Below are 25,521 nucleotides of genomic sequence, written 5' to 3' on the forward strand. Positions count from 1 at the left end.
CGCGTACTTCATCTCCCGAAAACCCAAAGGTGCGACAGATCATCGAGGAGAGTCACAGCCGCCTCTGCGGGGCGGAAAACACCAGAGAGAAAAGAGCTCTCCGGCAGGCTGAAATCTGCCGGGGAAATTCCCTCCCGGAGGGGGAAATCGTCGCCATCATCACCGTCATCGAGCCGGACTTCATTGGGATCATCATCATCATCTCCACCACCGACACCGTCATCTCCACCGCTGCACCTCGTCTCCGCTGTAACATCTAGGGTTGAATCTTGATTATTTCATAGGGGAAACTCTCCCGGTGTTGATTACTCCTTTTTGTTGATGCTATTGAGTGAAACCATTGAATCAAGGTTTATGTTCAGATTATTATTCATCATCATATCACCTCTGATCATGTTCCATATGATGTCTTGTGAGTAGTTCGTTTAGTTCTTGAGGACATGGGTGAAGTCTAAATGTTAGTAGTGAACTATGTTGAGTAATATTTAATGGTTTGATTTAAGTTGTGGTGTTATTCTTCTAGTGGTATCATGTGAACGTCGACTTCATGATATTTCACCTTTATGGGCCTAGGGGAATGCATCTTGTATTCCTTTGCTAATTGTGGGGTTGCCGGAGTGACAGCAACCTGAACCCCCGTTGGTATATCGATGCATGAAGGATAGCAGGATCTCAGAGTTTAAGGCTGTGGTTAAATTTATCTTAATTACTTTCTTGTATTTGCGGATGCTTGCAAGGGGTTTAATCACAAGTATGTTTTAGTCCTAGGAAGGGAGGTGCATTAGCATAGGTTCACCCACACAACACTTATCAAAACCATGAAGATTAATCAACTATATGAAGCGATAGAACTAGACTAAATTCCCGTGTGTCCTCAAGAACGTTTGGTCATCATAAGTAAACAAACCGGCTTGTCTTTTGTGCTAAAAAGGATTGGGCCACTTGCTGCAATTACTATTCCCGCATTTTACTTACTTGTATTTTATTTATCTGCTATATCAAAACCCCCTGAAAACTTGTCTGTGAGCATTTATAGTGAATCCTTCATCGAAACTGCTTGTCAACACCTTCTGCTCCTTGTTGGGTTCGACACTCTTATTTATCGAAAGTACTACGATACACCCCCTATACTTGTGGGTCATCAAAATACATATCCTAGAAGAACACAATCCACGGTTTTTGGTCCAAGCTTGCGCTTCTTGGGTATCAGCACATTTACTTTCGCAATACAGCCCCAAGTTCGTGTAACATCCCAAGTTTCAACCAAAAATAAATAAAGAAAGAGAGATCAATTACTCAATTTTGGCAATTTACAAAAACTTTTTCTATGCATATAGTGCCACATATAGTTTCATGCATTTGAGTGATTTTCTTTTGAGCAAATGCCATGATGAGTGTTAGTATAATGATCAATTGCTATTAAACCCTAAATTAAGATCACAAAACCCTAATTTGGGAAAAACACAAGAATTGGGAAATAATCCCAAAATCTCTCACATACACCTAAGGGCAATTTTGCAAATCTTCATATGAGGCCACCATTGCTTGCCCTATAGCTTCTAAAACTCATATATAAATAAAACAAAAACAAATGCATAAAAGAAACAAGATTCAAATCAAAGAAAAATTCAAAACTTAAACACATATGATAATGGTCATATGTCACCCTTTTATTTTCTTCCCTGCTTTGCACCACTTTATTTCTGGAAACCTAAACTAAACTTGGTCAACCAAAGCAAGGTCATCGAAGACTATGTCAAGGTGTGTAACTTTCATGTTGACCACCATTGCTAGAGTTGACTAGGTTGACCAGAAATTAAGTGCCAAGATGGAACCTGAGAGTGAAATCTAGATCATCCCACTTTTGCCATTTTGCAAAACCACTCCAAATTGAACCAAACCACCACCTTTCCAACTCTTTAATTATATGTTTAAGATCTACCAAAAAGAATTTCAAAATTCATCAAAAATGTTCATGCGGCCATTTAATCAAACACTTGGCATGCACTTCTCTGATTTGATCATACATCCTTTTGTCCAATGGTTTCTTGCCTAAACCTCTTTTTCTTGTGATCATTAAGCCTCCATGCATCACCTGCATCAAACCAGTACCTGCCTTGGTCGATTAAAGTGAGGGAAAGGGGAGAGAAACCCTAAACTAGTGGCATGCCGTGGCAATGCCGGCCACCATGCTTTCTCTCTCTCTGGTCCTCTCCTCTCTGCACCACTTTGTCCTGGAGAATCCCCTTGCAATGCTGATCATCACGGTACCCAGCAGGAGCTCGCGAGAGGCTGGCATTGGCCAAGCCAGGACGTGCCCAGCACGCCCAGTACATGCCAGCCAGCGTGATCACCACGCTCTGGAGCGCGCCAGTATGTCGGGCACTCGAGCGACGTCGTCCTCCCCCTGCATCTCTACGCCTGCGTCGAGCATCGCCTCCCTGCCCTCTACACCCTAGACATACTCGAACGCCTGCCGCCCCATGGTCACCGTCGTCCTCGCCGGAGAAGTACCGCGGGTACTGCCGCACTCGAAACGAGCCACCGATCGATCCCATCTCCTTTTTCCTGCGCCAGCTGCACCTAGCGCATCACCAGGACACCGCCTACACGCTGCCGTCCTTGCCTTGCCCTTTGGATCGCCACACGAGCCGCGCCATGGCCGCTCCCCCACAGCACCTCACGGCCATCTCCGCCCGCTATAAATAGAGGAGCTCTGAGCTCCATTTCTTCACAACATCTGCTCCCCTCTCATCCCTGCCTCCTCTCCACCCATCAATTTGACACCACACCGCCGGAGCTACTCCAATCGCAAGACGAAGGCCGCCGGAGCTCGCAGATCCTCGCCATCGATTGACGCCACCCCGAGCCTCGCCACTGCTACCAGGAGCCTCAGCATCCTCGACAGCGCCACCTCGCCACCAGAAGAGCCCCGCGGGAACACCGGTAAGGCCGTCGACCCCCTAGGCCCGCTGCCAGTACACCCGTCGCTCGTCGGAGACGAAGACGCTCACCCACCGTCGATTTCTGTTCTAATCCTACGGTCTAAATCACGCGTACCGTTTCGTTGTTTTAAAGCCCACTGACAGGTGGTCCCACTTCGTCAGGGCAGCCCACGGCACCAGTTGCTAGTTGGGCTGCGCAGTGTATTTCAAATCGTTTCGGCCCAATAGCATTTTCCCGCCTAGCCCACGAATTCAAAAACAGAGTTATAATTAGTCAAATTGTCCTGCAGATGCTTTAGTAATTTTTGAATAGTTTGAATTCTACCAAATCAAATCTAGCAAATTTTATACCGTTGGAAAGCCCAAGAAATTATCTAGCCAATGCCACTGATCCCATCTCCAATTTCGAAATAGAATTAATCTGCCAAAAATAACAAAACAGAGACTTCTGCAGATTCAAACATTATTTAAAATTCAACCAAGATTGAGTTTGAGTTGATTCCAACTCTCATAGTTCACAAATGTTGTATTCTAATTGATTATGCAATAATCTAGCCAGGTTGTTTGCATGATCATGGACTAGATCAAACTAGTGGTTATGGAGCCATTTCTAGTCCATTTCAAACTTAAAAATTTAAATTCTATAAGTACTATGAGAGCACATCTCTCATTTAAATCTTGATCTTAAGTAATATAAGAAGAGGTAATGACCTTGGGTTAATAAACCTCTGATTGTATTTACTTAAAGATTTTAAATCATTTTGATGTTGAGTTTAAATGGCATAAGGTGTAGCACCTTATTTAAATTGTTTTCCCTCATAATAGATATGAAATGTTGACCATGGTCAACCTATATTTCATACCTTATTATTATGAGTGGAGATTAAATCTTGAAAGGGTAGAATGAGAGGAAATTATGTTCCCTCCAAAAGATTAAATAACAACTCAAATGAATAATTATAATGAGAGGAAATTATTTTCTTTCACTTAAATAAGAAAGAACCAAGTAATTCACCCTGCCTTGAATAAAGTGATGTAGTATGACTTGAGTGAACTCTTTGGTGTGTTTTAGTTTAGTATACAAGATTTGGTTTGGGTGTTTATACCTCGTATTCGTATATAGACGCTAGTAACGAGGATTACCAAGAGGAGGAGGGCTACATTCAAGAAGAAGAGGAGAACTTTGATCTCTACCCTGCTCAAGGCAAGCTAACCTTTGCTACACACAAGTGCTTAGCTCTACAAGAGCAAAGGCACCATCACACTTTATTTTATGTACTACCTATCCCATGTTTTTTACTTACCTTTACTTTTGCTTATTTATTTCAAAGTACTTTTTGATTTATGTTTCATTTGGTCTAGAGTAGAACAATACCTGAAGTTAGATTAGCACAACTCAAAGCTAGATAGCACCCCTCATATAGTTGCTAGTGCTAATCAATTAAAATTGACTACTCTAGATGGGAACATGGTGAAGTGAAATGACTTTGAAAGAAAGTAAAGTGGAGGTGGAATTGAACAAGAGAAGATGGTGATTTTTGATAAAACTGATGATTGGGTTTGAATGCGATACCCTTCCAATTATACAAGTACCCCCACAATACCTGATTATGGGTAGGGCTTAACTAGAAACTTGTGTATTTTAGTATGGGTTCCCTCTAAACAAGCATCATAGGGGTTACGCTGAGGCTGCCTCCGTATTTGAGAAATAATGTGAATATGAGGTGAATGTACGACCCAAGCCCTGTGCAGTTCTCGGGTTAACAGTTGGTTTTCACCGGGAGGCCAAGCTCATGGGGAGAGGTGCCTATACTAGTATATATAAGTGAAAGGTTAAGGTTGGTGATCCGCGTACTGAGTTACGATGATTCGGGGTTATCCTCGACGGATGTAACCAAAAGTTGTGGCACAAGAGTACAACCTCTGCAGAGTGTTTAACCTATTCGAATAGCCGTGTCCACGGTTACGGACATTTGGAAAGGCCATACTGCTCCGTTATCAGAATTTTGGTCTTAAAAAGGAATGTTGAATTGAGAGGTGATATGGAATTGAATCACCATGATTGGTGGGAATGACACTAATGTTCCCACGTGGGTTAGTCTAGAAAATGATGATTCTTTACTAAATGTCGCTAAAACTAAACTTGGCTTTATGCAAATAAACCTAGAGCTTAGTACCCCTTATTACACCAATTAAGTAATTCCTTTAGTGTTAATTTGCGAGTACTTTAAAAAGTACTCATGGCTTTGCCCTGGCTATTCAAATGCCAGACTATAAAGAGGAGCAACAATATCAGGAAGACGGACAACAGGACGTCTACGATAACTAGGATCGTCTTCTAACGTCAAGCGTTGCCTGTGGAATAGATAGTCCACTACTACTACACTTCCGCTACTTATGTGTTATGTTGAACAATTCTATTTGTGTAATATTGGATCAGGTGATCCTATGGTGGTAAGACAAGTATGTGTTGTAATAAATGATGACTCTGAACTACTTACTATTATGTCTCGCAAAAACAATCTTCCTGGGATTGCGATGTATGATATAATAGGCATCTGGACTTAAAAATCCGGGTGTTGACAAGTTGGTATCAGAGCCATTGTTTGACCTTAGGAGACCCTAGCTAGAATGGACGTTTGACAAATTTAGTTTCAAAATAAACCAACTGAATAGCTATGAAAAATACATTCATACCCTTACCTTTGCGACCTTTTTAAATAGCCAATTTCATTGCTCTTAACTAAAAGTTACTTAAAATTTTGAACACTTGCACTTCTCTAACTTGCTCATACATCCCTCTACAGATGGAGCCTATCATCCCGATGGAGCCGTTCATCCAAACCCAGGTGTACGACCTGGCGAACGGTGGGGAGCTGGTCTTTGAGAGGGACTTGGTTGCCCTCGCAGAGTTTCTCGGACGCACCCCGCCGGTGTTCTACGGAGGCCAGGTCGCTGACCAGCCCGGGGGACAGCTTCAATGGGTCATCATGGCCAACATCCCCGGGAAGCCGGAATCCCCCATGTTCCGCCAGATTCAGTTCTCTCTCCGGGAGAACAGCTGGCTTGAAGGACTCGCCCGCGCTCTGCAGGAGGCCCTCGCACGTCTGTGCGGGCAAAACGCGATGGCTATCGAAGGAGAGCGCTTTGCACACCTTGCAAGGCACACCTCTCTTGGGGTACCCATCAGCCTGCCGTTCCACCCCGTGCTGAGGCACCACGTGGATCATCTCGACTTCATGCTGTTCGAGACTCGCGCCGAGCTGGACAACTCCCGTGCTTTCGCCAACCACACCTACCTCCAGCTGGATCAGCATGCGGAGACCATCAAGGTCCTCGCCAAGGAGCGTAGGGCACTCCACCAGCTGGTCTCGAAGAGGGACTCCACCATCCACCGCCTCAGGGCCAGGATCACCAAGCTGAAGGAGACCGTAGCCACTCAGGCGGAACAGCTCCAGGCTCTGGAAGAGGAAGGCGAGGGAGAAGACATCCAAGGAGATGGCTACTCCTACGTGAGCAACGACAACGACTACGAGGAGGAGGAAGATGAAGATCTGGACTTCCACCGGCGCCTGCCTGCCGGGATGGATACCACCTTCCCGATCCGCATTGATGGCGAGTAGTCCCGTCTGAGCACTTGCGTCCCGTGTTATGTATCGGTCCTTTGTATCCGCCCCATGTATCGTAGATTGTTGAAAGGGTTCTTCAAACCCTCCGGATTGTTGGCTTGTAATATTTGCTACCTCCATGACTATGTTTGTGTGTGTAATATTATTATTATATTATGAATCAAGTTTTAAATTGTGTGAAATTTTTATCCCAAAAATGAGCCATAGAAACTTCCCTCTCATCTTATGATCCCTATCCCTGTTCAGATGGCACCCCCAACCCGCAACATGACTCAGGAGGCAATGCTGCAGATGCTGCAACAGATGTTGGCTGATAGAGAAGCTGAGAGAGCTGAACGGCAAGCCAACTTAGCAGCACTTCAACAGATTGCTCAGGGCAATCAAGGCCATGGCAACCACGACCATCGAGGATCAAAATTGAAGAACTTCTAGAACACCAACCCACCGGTGTTTAGCAAGACGGAGGAGCCTCTTGACCCTGACGACTGGCTCCAGACAATGGAGAACAATCTTGAGGTTGCCGGAGTGGAAGACAACGAGAAGGTGCTGTTTGCCACCCACTATCTGGCAGGACCTGCACGTGCCTGGTGGACAAGTGCTCGCGCATTAAATACGGGGCAAATGATGACTTGGGCAGATTTCAAGCTCAAGTTTAGCAAGTATCATGTGCCACCGGGCTTGATCAAGAAGATGAGGGATGAGTTCAGGGAACTAAAGCAAGGCCGCTTAACCATGGTAGAATACCGCGACAGATTCCTCACTCTGTCAAGGTACGCCCCGGACGAGACGGACACCACCGAGAAAAGGAAGGAAAGGTTTCTGAATGGTCTGCACGATGAGATGCAGACTGTGTTGGTCAACATCCCCTTTGCTGACCTGGAAGCCCTTGTCGACTCCGCCATCCAGATGGAGGGGAAACTGAACCAAGCCAATGAGAACCGCAAGCGCAGAATGATGCACCAGAGTGGGCCCAGCAATACCCCCAGGTATCGCCCTAGCTCAAGCGGAGGCTTCGCCCCCAGAAACAACAAACCCCCTATGCAGCACCCACGCCCGGGTTATCAGAACCGGAGTGGAGGAAACCCCCGGCCAGGAGGCCACCCCAACAACAGCAACTACAACAGCAACCACAACAACTTCAACCGCGCTCCACCTCGAGCCCCAAACCACAACAACAACACCTCCAACACTGCTCCAAGGACTGGGAGCAACGCCGTTCCCATCACCGACAAGGACAAGTCCACCATCACGTGTTACGAGTGTGGAGTGGTGGGGCACTACTCCAACGAGTGCCCCAAGAGACTCACCAAGACTGCTGCCAACACCTCTGGACCTGCTCAGCAACAACGCCGGGTCGCCAACGGCAAGAAGTTCGCCCCCAACAACCAGAACAACCGCAGCGGCCGCCTCTTTCACATGAGTGCGGAAGAAGCTCAGGAAGCTCCAGATGTCGTGCTGGGTATGTTCTCTGTTAACTCAATACCTGCAAGAGTGCTGTTTGATTCAGGAGCATCGCATTCGTTTGTTACTGAGGATTTTGCATGCACTAGTAAGATTCAACCCATCAGTTTGAAGCATGTCATGGTAGTTCAAATACCTGGATCAACAACTAAGGCTAGAAAAATTTGCAAAGATGTGCCTATCCAAATTCATGAAATAGAATTTTATGCAAATTTGATTGTTCTGGGAGCCAAAGGTTTGGAAGTAGTCCTGGGTATGGACTGGATGGCGAAACATCATGGACTGATTGATTGTGCCAAGAAGGCCATCACCATGACTAGTAGCACCGGAATAATAGTCGAACACATATCTGAAAAACTGCCCAGAAAGTTTACCTGCAACCAAAGTCTAGCCAAACCCACCTTGGATCAGATCAGGGTCGTTTGTCGATATCCTGATGTGTTTTCGGATGATCTACCCGGTATGCCCCCAGATCGGGATATCGAGTTTATCATCGAGTTAATCCCAGGAACCGGACCTATAGCCCAGAGAGCCTATAGTATGAACCCGGCAGAGTTAGTGGAACTGAAGAAGCAATTGGATGATATGCTATTCAAGGGTTTGATTCGACCAAGTGCGTCGCCTTGGAGATCACCAGTTTTGTTTGTGGACAACAAGGATGGTGCAAATCGTTTATGCACGGATTATCGTAAGCTCAACGATGTCACCATCAAGAACAAGTATCCCTTGCCGAAGATAGAAGATCTGTTTGACCAACTGAGAGGTTCCAAAGTATTCTCGAAGATTGATCTGAGGACGGGTTACCATCAACTAAAGATTCGCGCCACCGATATCCCCAAAACTGCCTTCACCACCAGATATGGATTGTATGAGTACAATGTCATGTCATTTGGATTAACCAATGCCCCCGCTTACTTCATGAATCTCATGAATAAGATCTTTATGAACTTCCTGGATAAGTTTGTTGTTGTTTTCATCGACGACATCCTTATCTACTCCAAGTCCGAAGAAGAACATGAGCACCACTTGGAGGTTGTCTTAGATACCCTTCAGGAGCATCAGTTGTACGCTAAGTTCAGCAAGTGTGAGTTCTGGTTGAAGGAAGTAGGATTCCTGGGACACATCTTGTCAGCAGGAGGAATTGCCGTTGACCCCTCAAAAATCAAGACTGTTGAAGAATGGAAAGCTCCAACCACTCAGACTGAGGTCCGTGCATTTCTTGGATTGGCGGGATATTACCGCTGATTCGTTGAAAGATTCTCGAGCATAGCAAGACCAATGACTCAACTCTTAAAGAAAGATAAGAAGTTTGAATGGACGGAGAAGTGTGAAGAGAGTTTTCAACAACTCAAGCTTAGATTGACCATAGCCCCAATACTGATTATGCCAGACATCACCAAGCCCTTTGATGTGTATTGTGATGCCTCCAAGATTGGTCTTGGGTGTGTATTGATGCAAGAGGGCAAAGTGATATCTTATCTGTCAAGGCAACTGAAGCAACATGAGCAGAACTATCCAACCCATGACTTAGAACTAGCAGCAGTGGTCTTAGCCTTGAAAGTATGGCGTCATTACCTCATGGGTAATCGATGCGAGATCTATTCGGATCACAAGAGTCTGAAGTATATCTTCACTCAGAAGGAGTTGAACATGAGGCAGAGAAGATGGTTAGAGCTAATCAAGGATTACGACATGGAAATCTACTATCACCCCGGCAAGGCCAATGTGGTAGCGGATGCTCTGAGTAGACTGCCGTGTCAGTTGAACTCCATGATCGCAGAAGAGCAACCCAGCCTGTTTGAAGAGTTTGAACAGTTTAGACTTGAATTGGTTAGTGAAGGATTTCTAGCCAGCATGGAACTTCAACCCACCCTGATTAGTCAGATCAAGGAAGCTCAGAAAGGAAATGCCAGTATTGATGGGATCAAGAACCAAATAGCTGCGGGAAAGGCACCGGGATTCACCATAGATGAAGAAGGTGTACTACGGTACAACGGACGCCTTTGCGTGCCTTCGGATTCAGAGTTAAAGCAATGTATTCTGAAAGAAGCCCATGACACCCTGTATTCCATTCACCCCGGAGGAACCAAGATGTACCAAGTATTGAAAGAGCAATTTTGGTGGCATGGAATGAAGAGAGAAATTGGAAGTTACATCGCCAAGTGTGATATCTGTCAGCGAGTCAAGGCAGAACATCAACGCCCCGCAGGACTGTTGCAACCCCTACAGATTCCCGAATGGAAGTGGGATTCTGTCGGAATGGACTTCATCACCGGACTTCCCAAATCTAGTAAAGGGAATGATTCTATTTGGGTAGTGGTCGACAGACTGACCAAAGTCGCCCACTTCATCCCCGTCAAGACCACCTATCAAGGGCCGAGACTCGCAGAGTTATATATCTCAAGGATAGTCAGTTTGCACGGAACACCGAAGTCGATAGTATCTGATAGAGGATCCCAATTCACCTCCAGATTCTGGCAGAAAGTACATGAAGGACTCGGAACTCGGCTGAATTTCAGCACAGCCTATCACCCGCAGACGGATGGACAGACTGAACGAGTCAACCAGATACTAGAAGATATGTTGAGAGCCTGTGTGCTAGAGTATGGATCCAAGTGGGAAGACTGTTTGCCATACGCAGAATTCTCGTACAACAACAGCTATCAAGCCAGTTTACAAATGGCCCCCTTCGAAGCACTGTACGGAAGAAAGTGTCGTACCCCTCTAAATTGGTCGGAAGTCGGAGAGAGTCAAGTCTTTGGACCAGATATTCTCCGAGAAGCGGAAGAAAAGGTTCACAAGATCCGCGAGTACCTCAAAACAGCCCAATCAAGACAGAAGAGCTACGCCGACAAGAGACGCCGAGAGATGACTTTCGAGATCGGAGATTTCGTATATCTCAAAGTGTCCCCCCTTAAAGGAATGCAGAGATTCCAGCTTAGAGGAAAGCTTGCACCCCGATATGTCGGACTCTTCAAAGTCCTGAGCCGCCGAGGAGAAGTATCTTATCAACTGGAGTTACCGGAAGAAATGTCAGCGGTACACAATGTGTTTCACATCTCGTTACTCCGGAAGTGCTTAGAGGTACCTGAGAAGACAGAGGTTTTCAAGAACATCGATCACCGAGCTGTGGATATCAACTCAGATTTGACATACCGCGAAGTACCTATTCGTATCTTGGAAGAAGCCTTCAGAACCACCCGTACTAGGAGTATCAAGTTTCTGAAGATCCAGTGGAGTAATCACACCGAAGAAGAAGCCACTTGGGAGAGAGAAGACTTTATGAAGACTGAGTACCCAGATCTCTTTAATACCTAGTTTTTCTTTAAGATCTTGGGACGAGATCTTTTGTAAGGGGGAAAGGTTTGTAACATCCCAAGTTTCAACCAAAAATAAATAAAGAAAGAGAGATCAATTACTCAATTTTGGCAATTTACAAAAACTTTTTCTATGCATATAATGCCACATATAGTTTCATGCATTTGAGTGATTTTCTTTTGAGCAAATGCCATGATGAGTGTTAGTATAATGATCAATTGCTATTAAACCCTAAATTAAGATCACAAAACCCTAATTTGGGAAAAAACACAAGAATTGGGAAATAATCCCAAAATCTCTCACATACACCTAAGGGCAATTTTGCAAATCTTCATATGAGGCCACCATTGCTTGCCCTATAGCTTCTAAAACTCATATATAACAAAAACAAAAACAAATGCATAAAATAAAATAAACAAGATTCAAATCAAAGAAAAATTCAAAACTTAAACACATATGATAATGGTCATATGTCACCCTTTTATTTTCTTCCCTGCTTTGCACCACTTTATTTCTGGAAACCTAAACTAAACTTGGTCAACCAAAGCCAGGTCATCCAAGACCATGTCAAGGTGTGTAACTTTCATGTTGACCACCATTGCTAGAGTTGACTAGGTTGACCAGAAATTAAGTGCCAAGATGGAACCTAAGATTGAAATCTAGATCATCCCACTTTTGCCATTTTGCAAAACCACTCCAAATTGAACCAAACCACCACCTTTCCAACTCTTTAATTTTATGTTTAAGATCTACCAAAAATAATTTCAAAATTCATCAAAAATGTTCATGCGGCCATTTAATCAAACACTTGGCATGCACTTCTCTGATTTGATCATACATCCTTTTGTCCAATGGTTTCTTGCCTAAACCTCTTTTTCTTGTGATCATTAAGCCTCCATGCATCACCTGCATCAAACCAGTACCTGCCTTGGTCGATTAAAGTGAGGGAAAGGGGAGAGAAACCCTAAACTAGTGGCATGCCGTGGCAATGCCGGCCACCATGCTTTCTCTCTCTCTGGTCCTCTCCTCTCTGCACCACTTTGTCCTGGAGAATCCCCTTGCAATGCTGATCATCACGGTGCCCAGCTGGAGCTCGCGAGAGGCTGGCATTGGCCAAGCCAGGACGTGCCCAGCACGCCCAGTACATGCCAGCCAGCGTGATCACCACGCTCTGGAGCGCGCCAGTACGTCGAGCACTCGAGCGACGTCGTCCTCCCCCTGCATCTCTACGCCTGCGTCGAGCATCGCCTCCCTGCCCTCTACAGCCTAGACATACTCGAACGCCTGCCGCCGCATGGTCACCGTCGTCCTCGCCGGATAAGTACCGCGGGTACTGCCGCACTCGAAACGAGCCACCGATCGATCCCATCTCCTTTTTCCTGCGCCAGCTGCACCTAGCGCATCACCAGGACACCGCCTACACGCTGCCGTCCTTTCCTTGCCCTTTGGATCGCCACACGAGCCGCGCCATGGCCGCTCCCCCACAGCACCTCACGGCCATCTCCGCCCGCTATAAATAGAGGATCTCTGAGCTCCATTTCTTCACAACATCTGCTCCCCTCTCATCCCTGCCTCCTCTCCACCCATCAATTTGACACCACACCGCCGGAGCTGCTCCAATCGCAAGACGAAGGCCGCCGGAGCTCGCAGATCCTCGCCATCGATTGACGCCACCCCGAGCCTCGCCACTGCTACCAGGAGCCTCAGCATCCTCGACAACGCCACCTCGCCACTAGCAGAGCCCCGCGGGAACGCCGGTAAGGCCGTCGACCCCCTAGGCCCGCCGCCAGTACACCCGTCGCTCGTCGGAGACGACGACACTCACCCACCGTCGATTTCTGTTCTAATCCTACGGTCTAAATCACGCGTACCGTTTCGCGGTTTTAAAGGCCACTGACAGGTGGTCCCACTTCGTCAGGGCAGCCCACGGCACCAGTTGCTAGTTGGGCTGCGCAGTGTATTTCAAATCGTTTCGGCCCAATAGCATTTTCCCGCCTAGCCCACGAATTCAATAACAGAGTTATAATTAGTCAAATTGTCCTGCAGATGCTTTAGTAATTTTTGAATAGTTTGAATTCTACCAAACAAAATCTAGCAAATTTTATACCGTTGGAAAGCCCAAGAAATTATCTAGCCAATGCCACTGGTCCCATCTCCAATTTCGAAACAGAATTAATCTGCCAAAAATAACAAAACAGAGACTTCTGCAGATTCAAACATTATTTAAAATTCAACCAAGATTGAGTTTGAGTTGATTCCAACTCTCATAGTTCACAAATGTTGTATTCTAATTGATATGCAATAATCTAGCCAGGTTGTTTGCATGATCATGGACTAGATCAAACTAGTGGTTATGGAGCCATTTCTAGTCCATTTCAAACTTAAAAATTTAAATTCTATAAGTACTATGAGAGTACCTCTCTCATTTAAATCTTGATCTTAAGTAATATAAGAAGAGGTAATGACCTTGGGTTAATAAACCTCTGATTGTATTTACTTAAAGATTTTAAATCATTTTGATGTTGAGTTTAAATGGCATAAGATGTAGCACCTTATTTAAATTGTTTTCCCTCATAATAGATATGAAATGTTGACCATGGTCAACCTATATTTCATACCTTTTTATTATGAGTGGAGATTAAATCTTGAAAGGGTAGAATGAGAGGAAATTATGTTCCCTCCAAAAGATTAAATAACAACTCAAATGAATAATTATAATGAGAGGAAATTATTTTCTTTCACTTAAATAAGAAAGAACCAAGTAATTCACCCTGCCTTGAATAAAGTGATGTAGTATGACTTGAGTGAACTCTTTGGTGTGTTTTAGTTTAGTATACAAGATTTGGTTTGGGTGTTTATACCTCGTATTCGTATATAGACGCTAGTAACGAGGATTACCAAGAGGAGGAGGGCTACATTCAAGAAGAAGAGGAGAACTTTGATCTCTACCCTGCTCAAGGCAAGCTAACCCTTGCTACACACAAGTGCTTAGCTCTACAAGAGCAAAGGCACCATCACACTTTATTTTATGTACTACCTATCCCATGTTTTTGACTTACCTTTACTTTTGCTTATTTATTTCAAAGTACTTTTTGATTTATGTTTCATTTGGTCTAGAGTAGAACAATACCTGAAGTTAGATTAGCACAACTCAAAGCTAGATAGCACCCCTCATATAGTTGCTAGTGCTAATCAATTAAAATTGACTACTCTAGATGGGAACATGGTGAAGTGAAATGACTTTGAAAGAAAGTAAAGTGGAGGTGGAATTGAATAAGAGAAGATGGTGATTTTTGATAAAACTGATGATTGGGTTTGAATGCGATACCCTTCCAATTATACAAGTACCCCCACAATACATGATTATGGGTAGGGCTTAACTAGAAACTTGTGTATTTTAGTATGGGTTCCCTCTAAACAAGCATCATAGGGGTTACGCTGAGGCTGCCTCCGTATTTGAGAAATGATGTGAATATGAGGTGAATGTACGACCCAAGCCCTATGCAGTTCCCGGGTTAACAGTTGGTTTTCACCGGGAGGCCAAGCTCATGGGGAGAGGTGCCTATACTAGTATATATAAGTGAAAGGTTAAGGTTGGTGATCCGCGTACTGAGTTACGATGATTCGGGGTTATCCTCGATGGATGTAACCAAAAGTTGTGGCACAAGAGTACAACCTCTGCAGAGTGTTTAACCTATTCGAATAGCCGTGTCCACGGTTACGGACATTTGGAAAGGCCATACTGCTCCGTTATCAGAATTTTGGTCTTAAAAAAAGGAATGTTGAATTGAGAGGTGATATGGAATTGAATCACCATGATTGGTGGGAATGACACTAATGTTCCCACGTGGGTTAGTCTAGAAAATGATGATTCTTTACTATATGTCGCTAAAACTAAACTTGGCTTTATGCAAATAAACCTAGAGCTTAGTACCCCTTATTACACCAATTAAGTAATTCCTTTAGTGTTAATTTGCGAGTACTTTAAAAAGTACTCATGGCTTTGCCCTGGCTATTCAAATGCCAGACTATGAAGAGGAGCAACAGTATCAGGAAGACGGACAACAGGACGTCTACGATAACTAGGATCGTCTTCTAACGTCAAGCGTTGCCTGTGGAATAGATAGTCCACTACTACTACGCTTCCACTACTTATGTGTTATGTTGAACAATTCTATTTGTGTAATATTGGATCAGGTGATCCTATGGTGGTAAGACAAGTATGTGTTGTAATAAATGATGACTCTGAACTACTTACTATTATGTCTCGCAAAAACAATCTTCCTGGGATTGCGATGTATGATATAATAGGCATCTGGACTTAAAAATCCGGGTGTTGACAGTTCGTAGGTAAGAGATTTTTAGTCTTTTCCTTTCCCATTCCTCAAACGGGGTAATGGTTTTGTTCTTTGTGGGGACACGGTTTAAGACATGACATGCAGTCAATATCGCCTCCCCCACCATGCCTTGGATAGACCCGATGTATCTAACATGGCGTTAACCAAATCAATTAGAGTACGGTTGTTTCTTTCAGCCACCCCATTTTACTGAGGTGAGTAGGGAGGCGTCCTCTCATGGATAATACCATGTTCCGCACAAAAAGAATCAAACTCGTTGGAAAAATACTCTCCACCACGATCAGGCCTTAGCCGCTTGATCTTTCGATCAAGTTGGTTTTCTGCTTCAGCTTTAAAGATTTTGAAGTGATTAAGAGCTTCTTCTTTAGATCTCAGGAGGTACACATAACAATATCGAGTAGAGTTATCAATTCAAGTCATGAAGTATCTTTTCCTTTCTTTTTTCAATTCACCATTCATTTCACAAAGATCCGAATGTATAAGCTCCAGCGGTGCCAAGTCTCTTGCCTCCGCAGTCTGATGAGACTTACGTGGTTACTTAGCTTGTACACATACTTGGCACTTGGATTTCTTTACAATAGCTAATTTTGGAATTATATTCATATTAGCTAGTCGCGTCATGCATCCAAAATTAATATGACAAAGTCGTGAATGCCAAATATCGGACTCACTATCATTGCAAACATGATTAATAATTTGAGTACATAAGTCTGACAAAGATAAGCGGAACAAGACTCCGCACACATAACCCTTTCCAACAAATTGTCAACACTTGGAGATTACAACTTTATTGGACTCAAAAACCAACTTAAAACCATCTCGACATAAAAGCGATCCGCTAACGAGATTCTTATTAATGGAGGGAACGTGCTGCACATTCTTCAGCTGGATGGTCTTTCCCGAAGTAAACTTCAGATCCACCGTACCAACACCATGAACAGAAGCACGTGAGCCGTTTCCCATCAGCACGGAGGAAGTCCTTGCGACCTGATAAGAAGAAAACATAGAGACATCAAAACATACATGTGTATTGGCTCCGGTGTCTATCCACCAATCAGGAGAATTACATACTGAAAGGATATTAGGAGAAATACCGTACCCAATGTCCTTCATCTTAGTATCAACGCCAATAAGAACATTTGCGGACTTGCCGCTGTTCCCACGCCGATCATGGCGTTCTGGGAAATTAGGAGCCCAATGTCCAGGAGCGCCACAAACATGGCAGTTCCCTTTCTTCTTATAAGGAGTCTTCCTCTTGAAGTTGGTTGAGTTGGAGGCTTTGTTCTTCTCGTCAAACTTGCCTTTTCCATTGTTCTTATTCTTAGACTTGTGAGATTGAAAGTTCTTCTTCTGTACCACATTGGCACTAGAACCCCCCTCAAAACTACGAGCGCGTGTGTCCTTTGCTCTCGCCTTCTCTTCCACATGAAGCGAGCCAATGAGATCCAAAACGGAAAACTCTTGTCTCTTATATTTCAGAGAAGTAGCAAAGTTCCTCCACGAGGGAGGAAGCTCGGCAATAATGCCACCGGCCACAAATTTGTCCGGTAAGGTACACTTAAACTGCTCGAGTTCTTTGGCAAGGGACTGAATCTCATGAGACTCCTCAACCACGGAGCGCTCATCAGTCATCCTATAGTCATAATATTGCTCCATGACATACAATTCAGTGCCAACGTCCGAGACCCCAAATTTGGCCTCGAGCGCATCCCACACATCTTTACCATGGTCGAACGCCATGTACGGGTCAATAATGTTGTCCCCGAGAATGTTGAACAAGGCCGCCTTAAACATGGCGTCGACCTTCTCAAACTTTTCCTGCTCCTCTACAGAGAGAGGCCTCTCAGGTCTAGCATCTGTGGCGCTAAAACAGCCTAGGTTTGTAAACCATAGAACTGCCTTTGTGCGCCACCTCTTGTAATGCATACCATCAAAGAGGGGAGGTCGAGTAGCGGCAGCAACGCTGCTTGAATTGATTTTCCTATAATCAGGTTTTTGGATTGTTGAATATATAAGCAAATATCCATATGAAATAATCCGTACAAGTAAATGATAAATCATGACTATGAAGGCAACAAATAAACTAATCGTCCAGACTAGTAAGATAGATGAACATATCACATGTAAACAAGACAAACAGATCGCATCTACCACAGAAACTAGAAGAAGAAACTCTAACAGAAGCTGAACGAGAAACGACAAGATCACATACTTCGTAGCAGCGTCGTTGTCGCCCATGTTGAGGTTGTCGAAGAAGTCGCTGAGGTCCGGGAAGAAGTTGTCGGTGTGGAGGAACTCGTCGTCCGATGACGACATCGTGATGCCAGTAGTCGCGCTACCCAAAAACCTGATTGCCCCTCACCCGTACAAATTCACTAGAGGCAGGACTCCGGAGGCCTACTGTCCCGGCAGTCGGTGCACGCTGACGGACGGGATGAGGAAGACGAAGGCGGCGGCGCAATGAACTGGAAACAGGTAGTCACGTATGCGTCTAGTCGTGGCGGCTAGGGTTGTGCAGGGTCTTATGTAATGCGGTTCGGGAAGGTCGTGGGGCGCAGCCCACGTCTGAGTCGGCACAGCCACGATCCTGAAAAACCAACATCAAAAAGATAAGCTCGGCTCGGCGAGATTCCCGCAACCCGCGGTGCGTTGCGTCGCGACGAGGCGTGGCGGGCGGCGGAGAAGAAGGAGTGCGCGAGGGCTTTCTCTCTTCTCACTCACTTACTAGGACTAGAACAACCCACCTTATATACCACTCCAACTCTCTTCCAACTAGCAATGTGGGACTAAACTTCAGCCCCCCACTAGTGCTGCCACTGATTTTTGAAATGGGTCATGTGAGTTTCAGAATTTGATAATGGGCCATTGGCCAAAGGCCAAATGCCCAAAAATTCCAGCACATCTTCAAGCGCAACGAGGCATATATGCAGAAGGATCAAAGAGCAAGAAATGTTGAGCCCTAGATGATATGCTGCAACGTCTCGGCATATATAAGGGTGCGATTGACGATCTAATTTTAGAGGGCGAATCACAGGTTCGAAATGACGGCATCAAGTTGATGGTGTTGGCCAGGGTACAGATAACAAACCATTTTAACCCACAAAACTCTGAGAAACACTTAAGGGTAGCATAGAGTCCTGCTAAGGAGGTGAAGGTCAATCCCGTGGAGGAAAATTTGTTCACAATTCAGTGTTTTTGTCTAGCTGATCATTGGCTGAAGGTGGAACAGGAAGGGTCGTGGCTGTTCATAAAAAATGTAGTGTTCATTGAACTATATGATGGCCTAGCTTCACCGAAATCTATCGGCTTGAGATCGATCTTGGTTTGAATGCAAATTCATTAGGTCCAAGGTAAAAGAAAGATACATGAGAAGCCACACCCTCCAAGACACACCCAAGACAACCGGCTAGAGATGAAACTATGCCATCTTGTGATATCGTTGGACATCATCTCCTCGGACCCACCAAGCTACACTAGAAAGGGCTGCAAGCCCTATCACTCTAGACCGTATTCCGTCCCACCAGCTCGGCGCAAATTTTCCCTAGCGAGCGCGAGAAGATGTTCGCTCGCCAGAGACGGCCGAATCGAGCGTGCCTCCTCATACAAGCTCTAAGCTGATTTAAGAATCGTGTGATACATGTAAGCTTTTTGTCGTGGGAAAACAAACCGGCTCATGGCAAAATGAGGAGGAGGCGGGAGAGGGAGAGGGCTTGGGGCGGTGCGATGCAATGCGACTAGTTTGGGCATTGTGGATAAGAACGGAGAAGGGGGAAGGAAATGTCCAAGGATGCACGTAGGTGGGACCCATGGAGACACGTGTCATTCAGTGGAGGAGGGACGATGCGAGCGTTGTTTTCCCATAAATTTTTAATTGGAATATATTTTTGTACTACTTCGAACTCTTTTGTAGGTTCAATGCGATTTAAAAATCACATATGCAAGTTGCAACCAACTTGAACAAAATAGTTAAAAACACCACTTTCAACTGAAAGTTCCGAGTTGATATCTGATTTGCAACTAAAAATCCTAGTTATAAATCAACTTACAACTCACACGATGCACAAATTGCGATGCAATGGACTTATGGACAGAGTTGCACAAAGATACAACAAGAAAAATTGGCAAAGAACAAAAGCTATCTTATGGGAAATATGTTACCTCAAGTTCGTGCTAGTGCTCTTCTCAGCGGGACGTGTCTTTCGCATGCAATAATACAAAAAACTGTTCCCTTGAAAAAGCTAAAACGCCATTATATATATGAACTGATTCCATTTGGATGCAGAAAACGAAAACAAAAACTTATGGGACGTACACGTGAAGAAAAAAGAGAGCCGCGCTTAGTGCACCCCAAGAATTATTTAGTGCAATACTTGAGAACGAAGAGGCGACAGATGGCGGACTTCTTTTTGGTTGCGTCCATCGTCAGCGCAATGCTTGCTTTCTCTTCCCCGGGGTGCGCTCTAGTTCTCTACTAGTGCACACATGCATGCGGCTAGCTTCATATATATGAGCAGCTAGCTACTAATCTGATCTGTATCTTCTGTGCACGGTTACATTACATGTTGATGCACGCAGGATCGCCATGCTTGTGGCTCGATCCACGGTCCGCTATGCCCCCTACTCGTACGCGTTCGGCCTCACGAGCTGCGCCCTGTGGATCGAGTTCGGACTTCGGAGTCCACGGCCACCTCGCCGTCCTGTGGCGTCTTAGCTCCTTTGGCCTTCTCGCATTCGCCGTGTACCTCATGCTCTTCATCTGGAAGTCCGATGCTGCGGACCCTCGGCGGACCTATCTGCTAAGCTACGTTGCCGGCGGCAGCGTGGCCGTCCTCCTCACCGGCCTCGTGCTCCGCATCTTCGCCAGCCACGCCGCGTATGACAACTTCTGCACCACAGTCGCATGCTGTACCTCCTTAGCGCCTCTATGGAACCTGGTAATTAATCAACCTGACTTCCATCCTATCAAACTCTAGCTTCATTCTGTAAGTATATAGTTAAGTGTTCACAAAATAGAAAGCAGTATATATCATGTATGGTTACTGTTCCCACCTAATGCAAGTTCATTGGATTTCTTAGCCGACCGTGCGCCGGACCAAGAGCATGGCCACCATGCCATCAGACATCGTCGCGGGCCTGTCGCTGCTAAACGCTATGATCTCTACCGCGCGCAATACACTTGGTGCTGAGAACGTCAACTTGAACCTCGCCGTAAGTCGATAGCTCCCCACTCACTCCCCTTGTACAAGCATTCTATATTTCATCTGAACTCGATCCTGGGCTTTTCGGCTGAGCAATGCCAGTGAGATTTCATCGTGTATTCAATGGTGTTACTGCAGATACCAAGTGGTGTTGCCCTCTTCTCCGCGCTGGTGCAGCTGGTCCTACACCTAGTGTTTTGTTGTGTGCCGCAGCTGCCACCGCTGGCACCACCACCACCACCAGCCGTCTCTGAGATTAAGAGACCGTTGCTTCAGCACCAGGCGGAGACTGGGGGGAGTGGCCACAGGCTCGACGATGGAAGCAAGTCAGCCAAGGACGACACCAATGGTGCCAGCGAGAGTGAGACGCGTGTTGGGATTTGCCCACGGATCAATCACATGAAACTAGGCAAAAACACGCACACGAAAAACTTTGGCCAAGGGTGCTTGTCGCACCCTATAATTTTCCTCTTTATTTCTGTGTTCTGTTTTTCTTGCTATTTTTGCCTAGTTTCATGTGATTGATCCGTGGGCAAATCCCAACAATTGGTATCAGAGCAAGGTCGAAGATTTGAAGCTACGCTTGCCCCGGGGAGGCGACCCTACTAGCGCCTCGGGGCGGGCGACTGTCGCTCGGCGGAGCGACAAGGAGGAGACGGCGGAGAGTTGTCGTCGCAAGGTGGTGGGGCTGCGGATGATCGTTGACGGGAGAGGTGGTGCCGAGGTGCGGTGCCGGGAGTCTCGTCAAGATCGTGTTCGGAGGAGTCCGATGAGTCAAAGAGTCAAGTGTGTGCACGTCTGCACGTCGAGTCGGCGTCGAGTCCGTGAGCGTCGTTGTGTCCAAGTGCTTGTTTCTGTGAGGATCCATTGCAGTTGAAGCGCGTCACGTTCGAGGAGTTGCCCGGGAGCAAGGATCGACGTGAGACTGTTGGAATTCGCCCACAGATCAATCACATCAATACTAGACGAACACACGCAAACACAAAGTTTATCGCCAAAGGCACATATCGTGCCTTGTCTTTATTTTCTGTTTTCTGAACTCACGATACAACTTCTGTGTTACAAGCGGCAGCCAACCTCATGTATATATACACGAGCAGCCCCAACCTTATTAACCGACCGGTACATGACTTCCTAAACTGACACGACACAACTTGCTAGTATAACCCTGGCCGGACACAAACAGCAAACCGGACCAGAACATGACTCTTACCTAAACTAACACGTGCTACTACCTAAGACACGACAAACCTACTGCTACTAGAACTAGCACTCATCGTCTATGCCATGCAAGCTAGGCTAGACTAACCTACAACCTTGCTGAATAAACTCTTGCCAATTCCTAATTAGACTCAAACAAACTAAGGCAAGATTATTACTAACAATCTCTTCCTAATCTTGACTTGTCATCTCCTTGTACTCCTGCTCTTGACTCCTTGCAGATTCGCGACTTGTCGACTCAACTTCAACGCATGATCCGGACTACCAGCCCACACGGTCGCATCTACGCGTGCAACATGCAAGACTTGACACACAGACAGTCTTCACGTCGAACCAATTTAACCGGTCACTGTCCCACTACACGTCAAGCTTGATCTCCTCGCCGAGACACGCAGATGGCCACCTTGCCACCTTGTCTTCGCTCACAACCCGTGAGCGAGGAGTTGCCCGGGTGGACATACGGTCATTGGAGGAGGTGGCCGACACCAAGAACGTAACCATTGACCTCAAGAACCTCCTGCTGCCCGTGGATAGCGAGCATGGTCAGGAGGGCATCGGCCACGACAAGAACGACACCGTCAACCTCAAGAACCTCGTGCTGCCCCAGGACAGCCGCCACGTTCAGGAGGACATCCGCCACGACAAAAACAACACCATCAACCTCAAGAACCTCATGCTGCCCCAGGACATCCAGCACGACCAGGAGGACATCCACCACGACAAGAACGACACCATCTACCTCAAGAACCTCCTGCAGCACCAGGACATCCAGCACGGTCAGGAGGACATCCGCCACGACAAGAACGACACCATAAACCTCAAGAACCTCCTGCTGCTCGAGGACAGCCAGCACGACCGGGCGGAGAAGAATGGTGATACCATTGACCAGGTTGTGGTCGTTCGCCAGAAAGATGAGGTCGTCACCGACATCATCGAGGTCAAGCCGGCGCAAGTGGTGGCGTCCAAGGATTGCTCACCGAGCAAGGTCGCCCAGGTGAACACCGCATTGCCAGAGCAGGGAGAGAGGGCTTGATGCCTGCCGATCTATCAGATCAGTTATGACCTGGCATTATGGCTGAACTACGTAGAACTCCAGTAGCTAAGTTATGACCGCCCGCAAGAACTAAACATTAACGAACTGCTTTAGCCGTATTCTACGTTACATGCCTAGCTAATCGTAGAGTTTCTTTGTGTCTTTTATGCTACTCACCGACGCACGTATAGATTCTCTTACAATTGAGATGAGATATTGCTTTGAGATTTGTATCGACTCCAGCAAGAAACCTCGCGCTAGGTCCACAAGTTATTCATCCAGCCCTAGTCCCTTCCCGTTTATACTGTACAAGAACTCGAGAGACTCCACTTCTCTTTTTATACTAGACAAAACCATATACACGTCCTTCAGTTTACACCCTTTCCCTCCAATTCGTCCATACACCCACACTCTCTCGCTTCACCCAAACTCTCTTGAACGTGAACAAAGCCAAGAATAGTATTCCCATAATTACACACGGAATTATGTTCATGCACATTTTCTCTCCTGAACCTCAAAATATTGATTGGCCATGGCAAGGAAAGCCAATGCCTATGATAACAAAATAGGATATCTATTTTACATGACCAAATAAAAATTATTCCCTATTATTTTTATAAGTTTTTTGTTCCCCTGTTTGAAAATTTAAATTACTACCAAAAACGTATATTGACTAAAAAATGCAGCTACACATGCTCCAAAAAATAGTACACTTTCTCTAAAAAAAAATACAGTACACCCATAAAAAATGTAGTGAACTGGCTCAAAATATTTAGTACATTCTCACACAAATACAATACACATTATTGTAAATAGGCAGTGCTCAATTTAGCTCAAAAGGAGAACACAGATTAGTGCAAAACATTGTACAAAAAAATGCGTTGGCAACGAGCATAAAAAGTAATGTAAACTAATGTGAAATGCAGTAGAAAAGATATCACCAGAACATGTCAAATCGGGATATATTTCTGAGGATCTCTGAAACAAAGATAACTGAAAATGGATTACACTTTGATGTTCTGTTTGACAACAGGTGTTTCTACAAAAATATCCATTAGAAGGACGAGATCATCTATTTATATACTGTCTAGCTTTTTGTAACTCATAAATATAGTGTGTGGCAGATAATGTACCAGAATTAGTAGGTGTGAAACCAGTTGGTAGAAACACACAAAATCTATAAAGTATTAACTAAAAACTTAGAAAGTTAATGTGCAGATGGTAACTAATTGATAACATTATGGATATTTCTTCACAGGTGAATTAAATTCAACGTTTATTTCCGTAGTGGTTCATCATAATGATTGATTATGTTTATTCATATATTTGATGAAAAAATTAATTTCATGATGCATATTCCAAACTTGGATTACTAGAAAAAACCATGCAAGTATTTTCACTATAAAATGGTGTGAATACACTGCTTGATATGTGCCCTAGAGGCAAATAAATAAAGATGTTTTATTATCATATATGTGTTTTTTTATAATATGTTTTATGACATGCTATAACTGTATTAAGCAAAAACACTAATGCACATGTAGTATGTAAACAAAACCCTGTCCCTATTAATAATAGTCCGTTGGTTAATAAGATGATCGAGGTTTTCTGATTATGGACAACAATGTCATTAACAATAGAGTCATGTTATTGGATGAATAACATGATGGACTCACACCCATATAAAGTATAGCAATGTGATCAAGTAACAAAGTTCAGTATTGCGATACTAACATGTAATATTGTAACCTAATCCTTATACCGTCAGACCGTGCCTGAAGCTAAAGCCATATTAGAAAGCATGTTACATAATCATAGTCAATGTCATACTGAAAGAGCACCTAATCCCACAAAGAAAATGCATTCAATTGAAGAAGAAAATCCTTTATCTAATAAAATTGATGCCATACTTGCCTACATAACCAAAGAAAATAATGACAATGTCCCTTTCCAAGAATTAGTTGGAAACAACAATAAAAATGTGGATGTTAATTTTATAAGAAACTTTGGCAACAATGGGTATGAGAGTAACAATAATTATAGCCGGCCACCCTATGTGCCAAACAAATATGCTAGTGGTAGTAACTCGAATGAATTAGAAAACACCATTACATCTTTTACTACTTCACAAAAAGAATTGAATAAGAAATTCATAGAAAAATTTGAAAGACAAGATGCTTTGATTGATAAAGTTGAGCTCTTAACACAAGAAGTTGTGTCTTTCAAAAATATCTTACAACAAAAGAGTCATGAAGAAGCAATTAAGTATGTATAAGAAGTTATAGATAAATCTTGAGAACTTTGAAGGCTATGGATGAAAAACGAATTCTTATGCTTACTAATAATAAACATATTAAA

General features: G+C 44.7%; 1 protein-coding gene across 1 annotated transcript; it reads right to left on the reverse strand.

Moving 5' to 3' along the window:
* Positions 1-9,880: 9,880 nt before the first annotated feature.
* LOC139831440 (uncharacterized) lies at positions 9,881-17,772 on the reverse strand. The gene is made up of 2 exons (XM_071820719.1): positions 16,783-17,772; positions 9,881-9,907 (listed from the first exon to the last, which is right to left on the reverse strand). Exons 1-2 carry the CDS (start codon positions 17,770-17,772, stop codon positions 9,881-9,883), a joined length of 1,017 nt encoding a protein of 338 aa, XP_071676820.1.
* Between the last annotated feature and the right edge of the window lie 7,749 nt (positions 17,773-25,521).

This window comes from Lolium perenne, chromosome 5 (genome assembly GCF_019359855.2).
Source record: "Lolium perenne isolate Kyuss_39 chromosome 5, Kyuss_2.0, whole genome shotgun sequence".
Classification (NCBI taxonomy): Eukaryota; Viridiplantae; Streptophyta; class Magnoliopsida; order Poales; family Poaceae; genus Lolium; species Lolium perenne.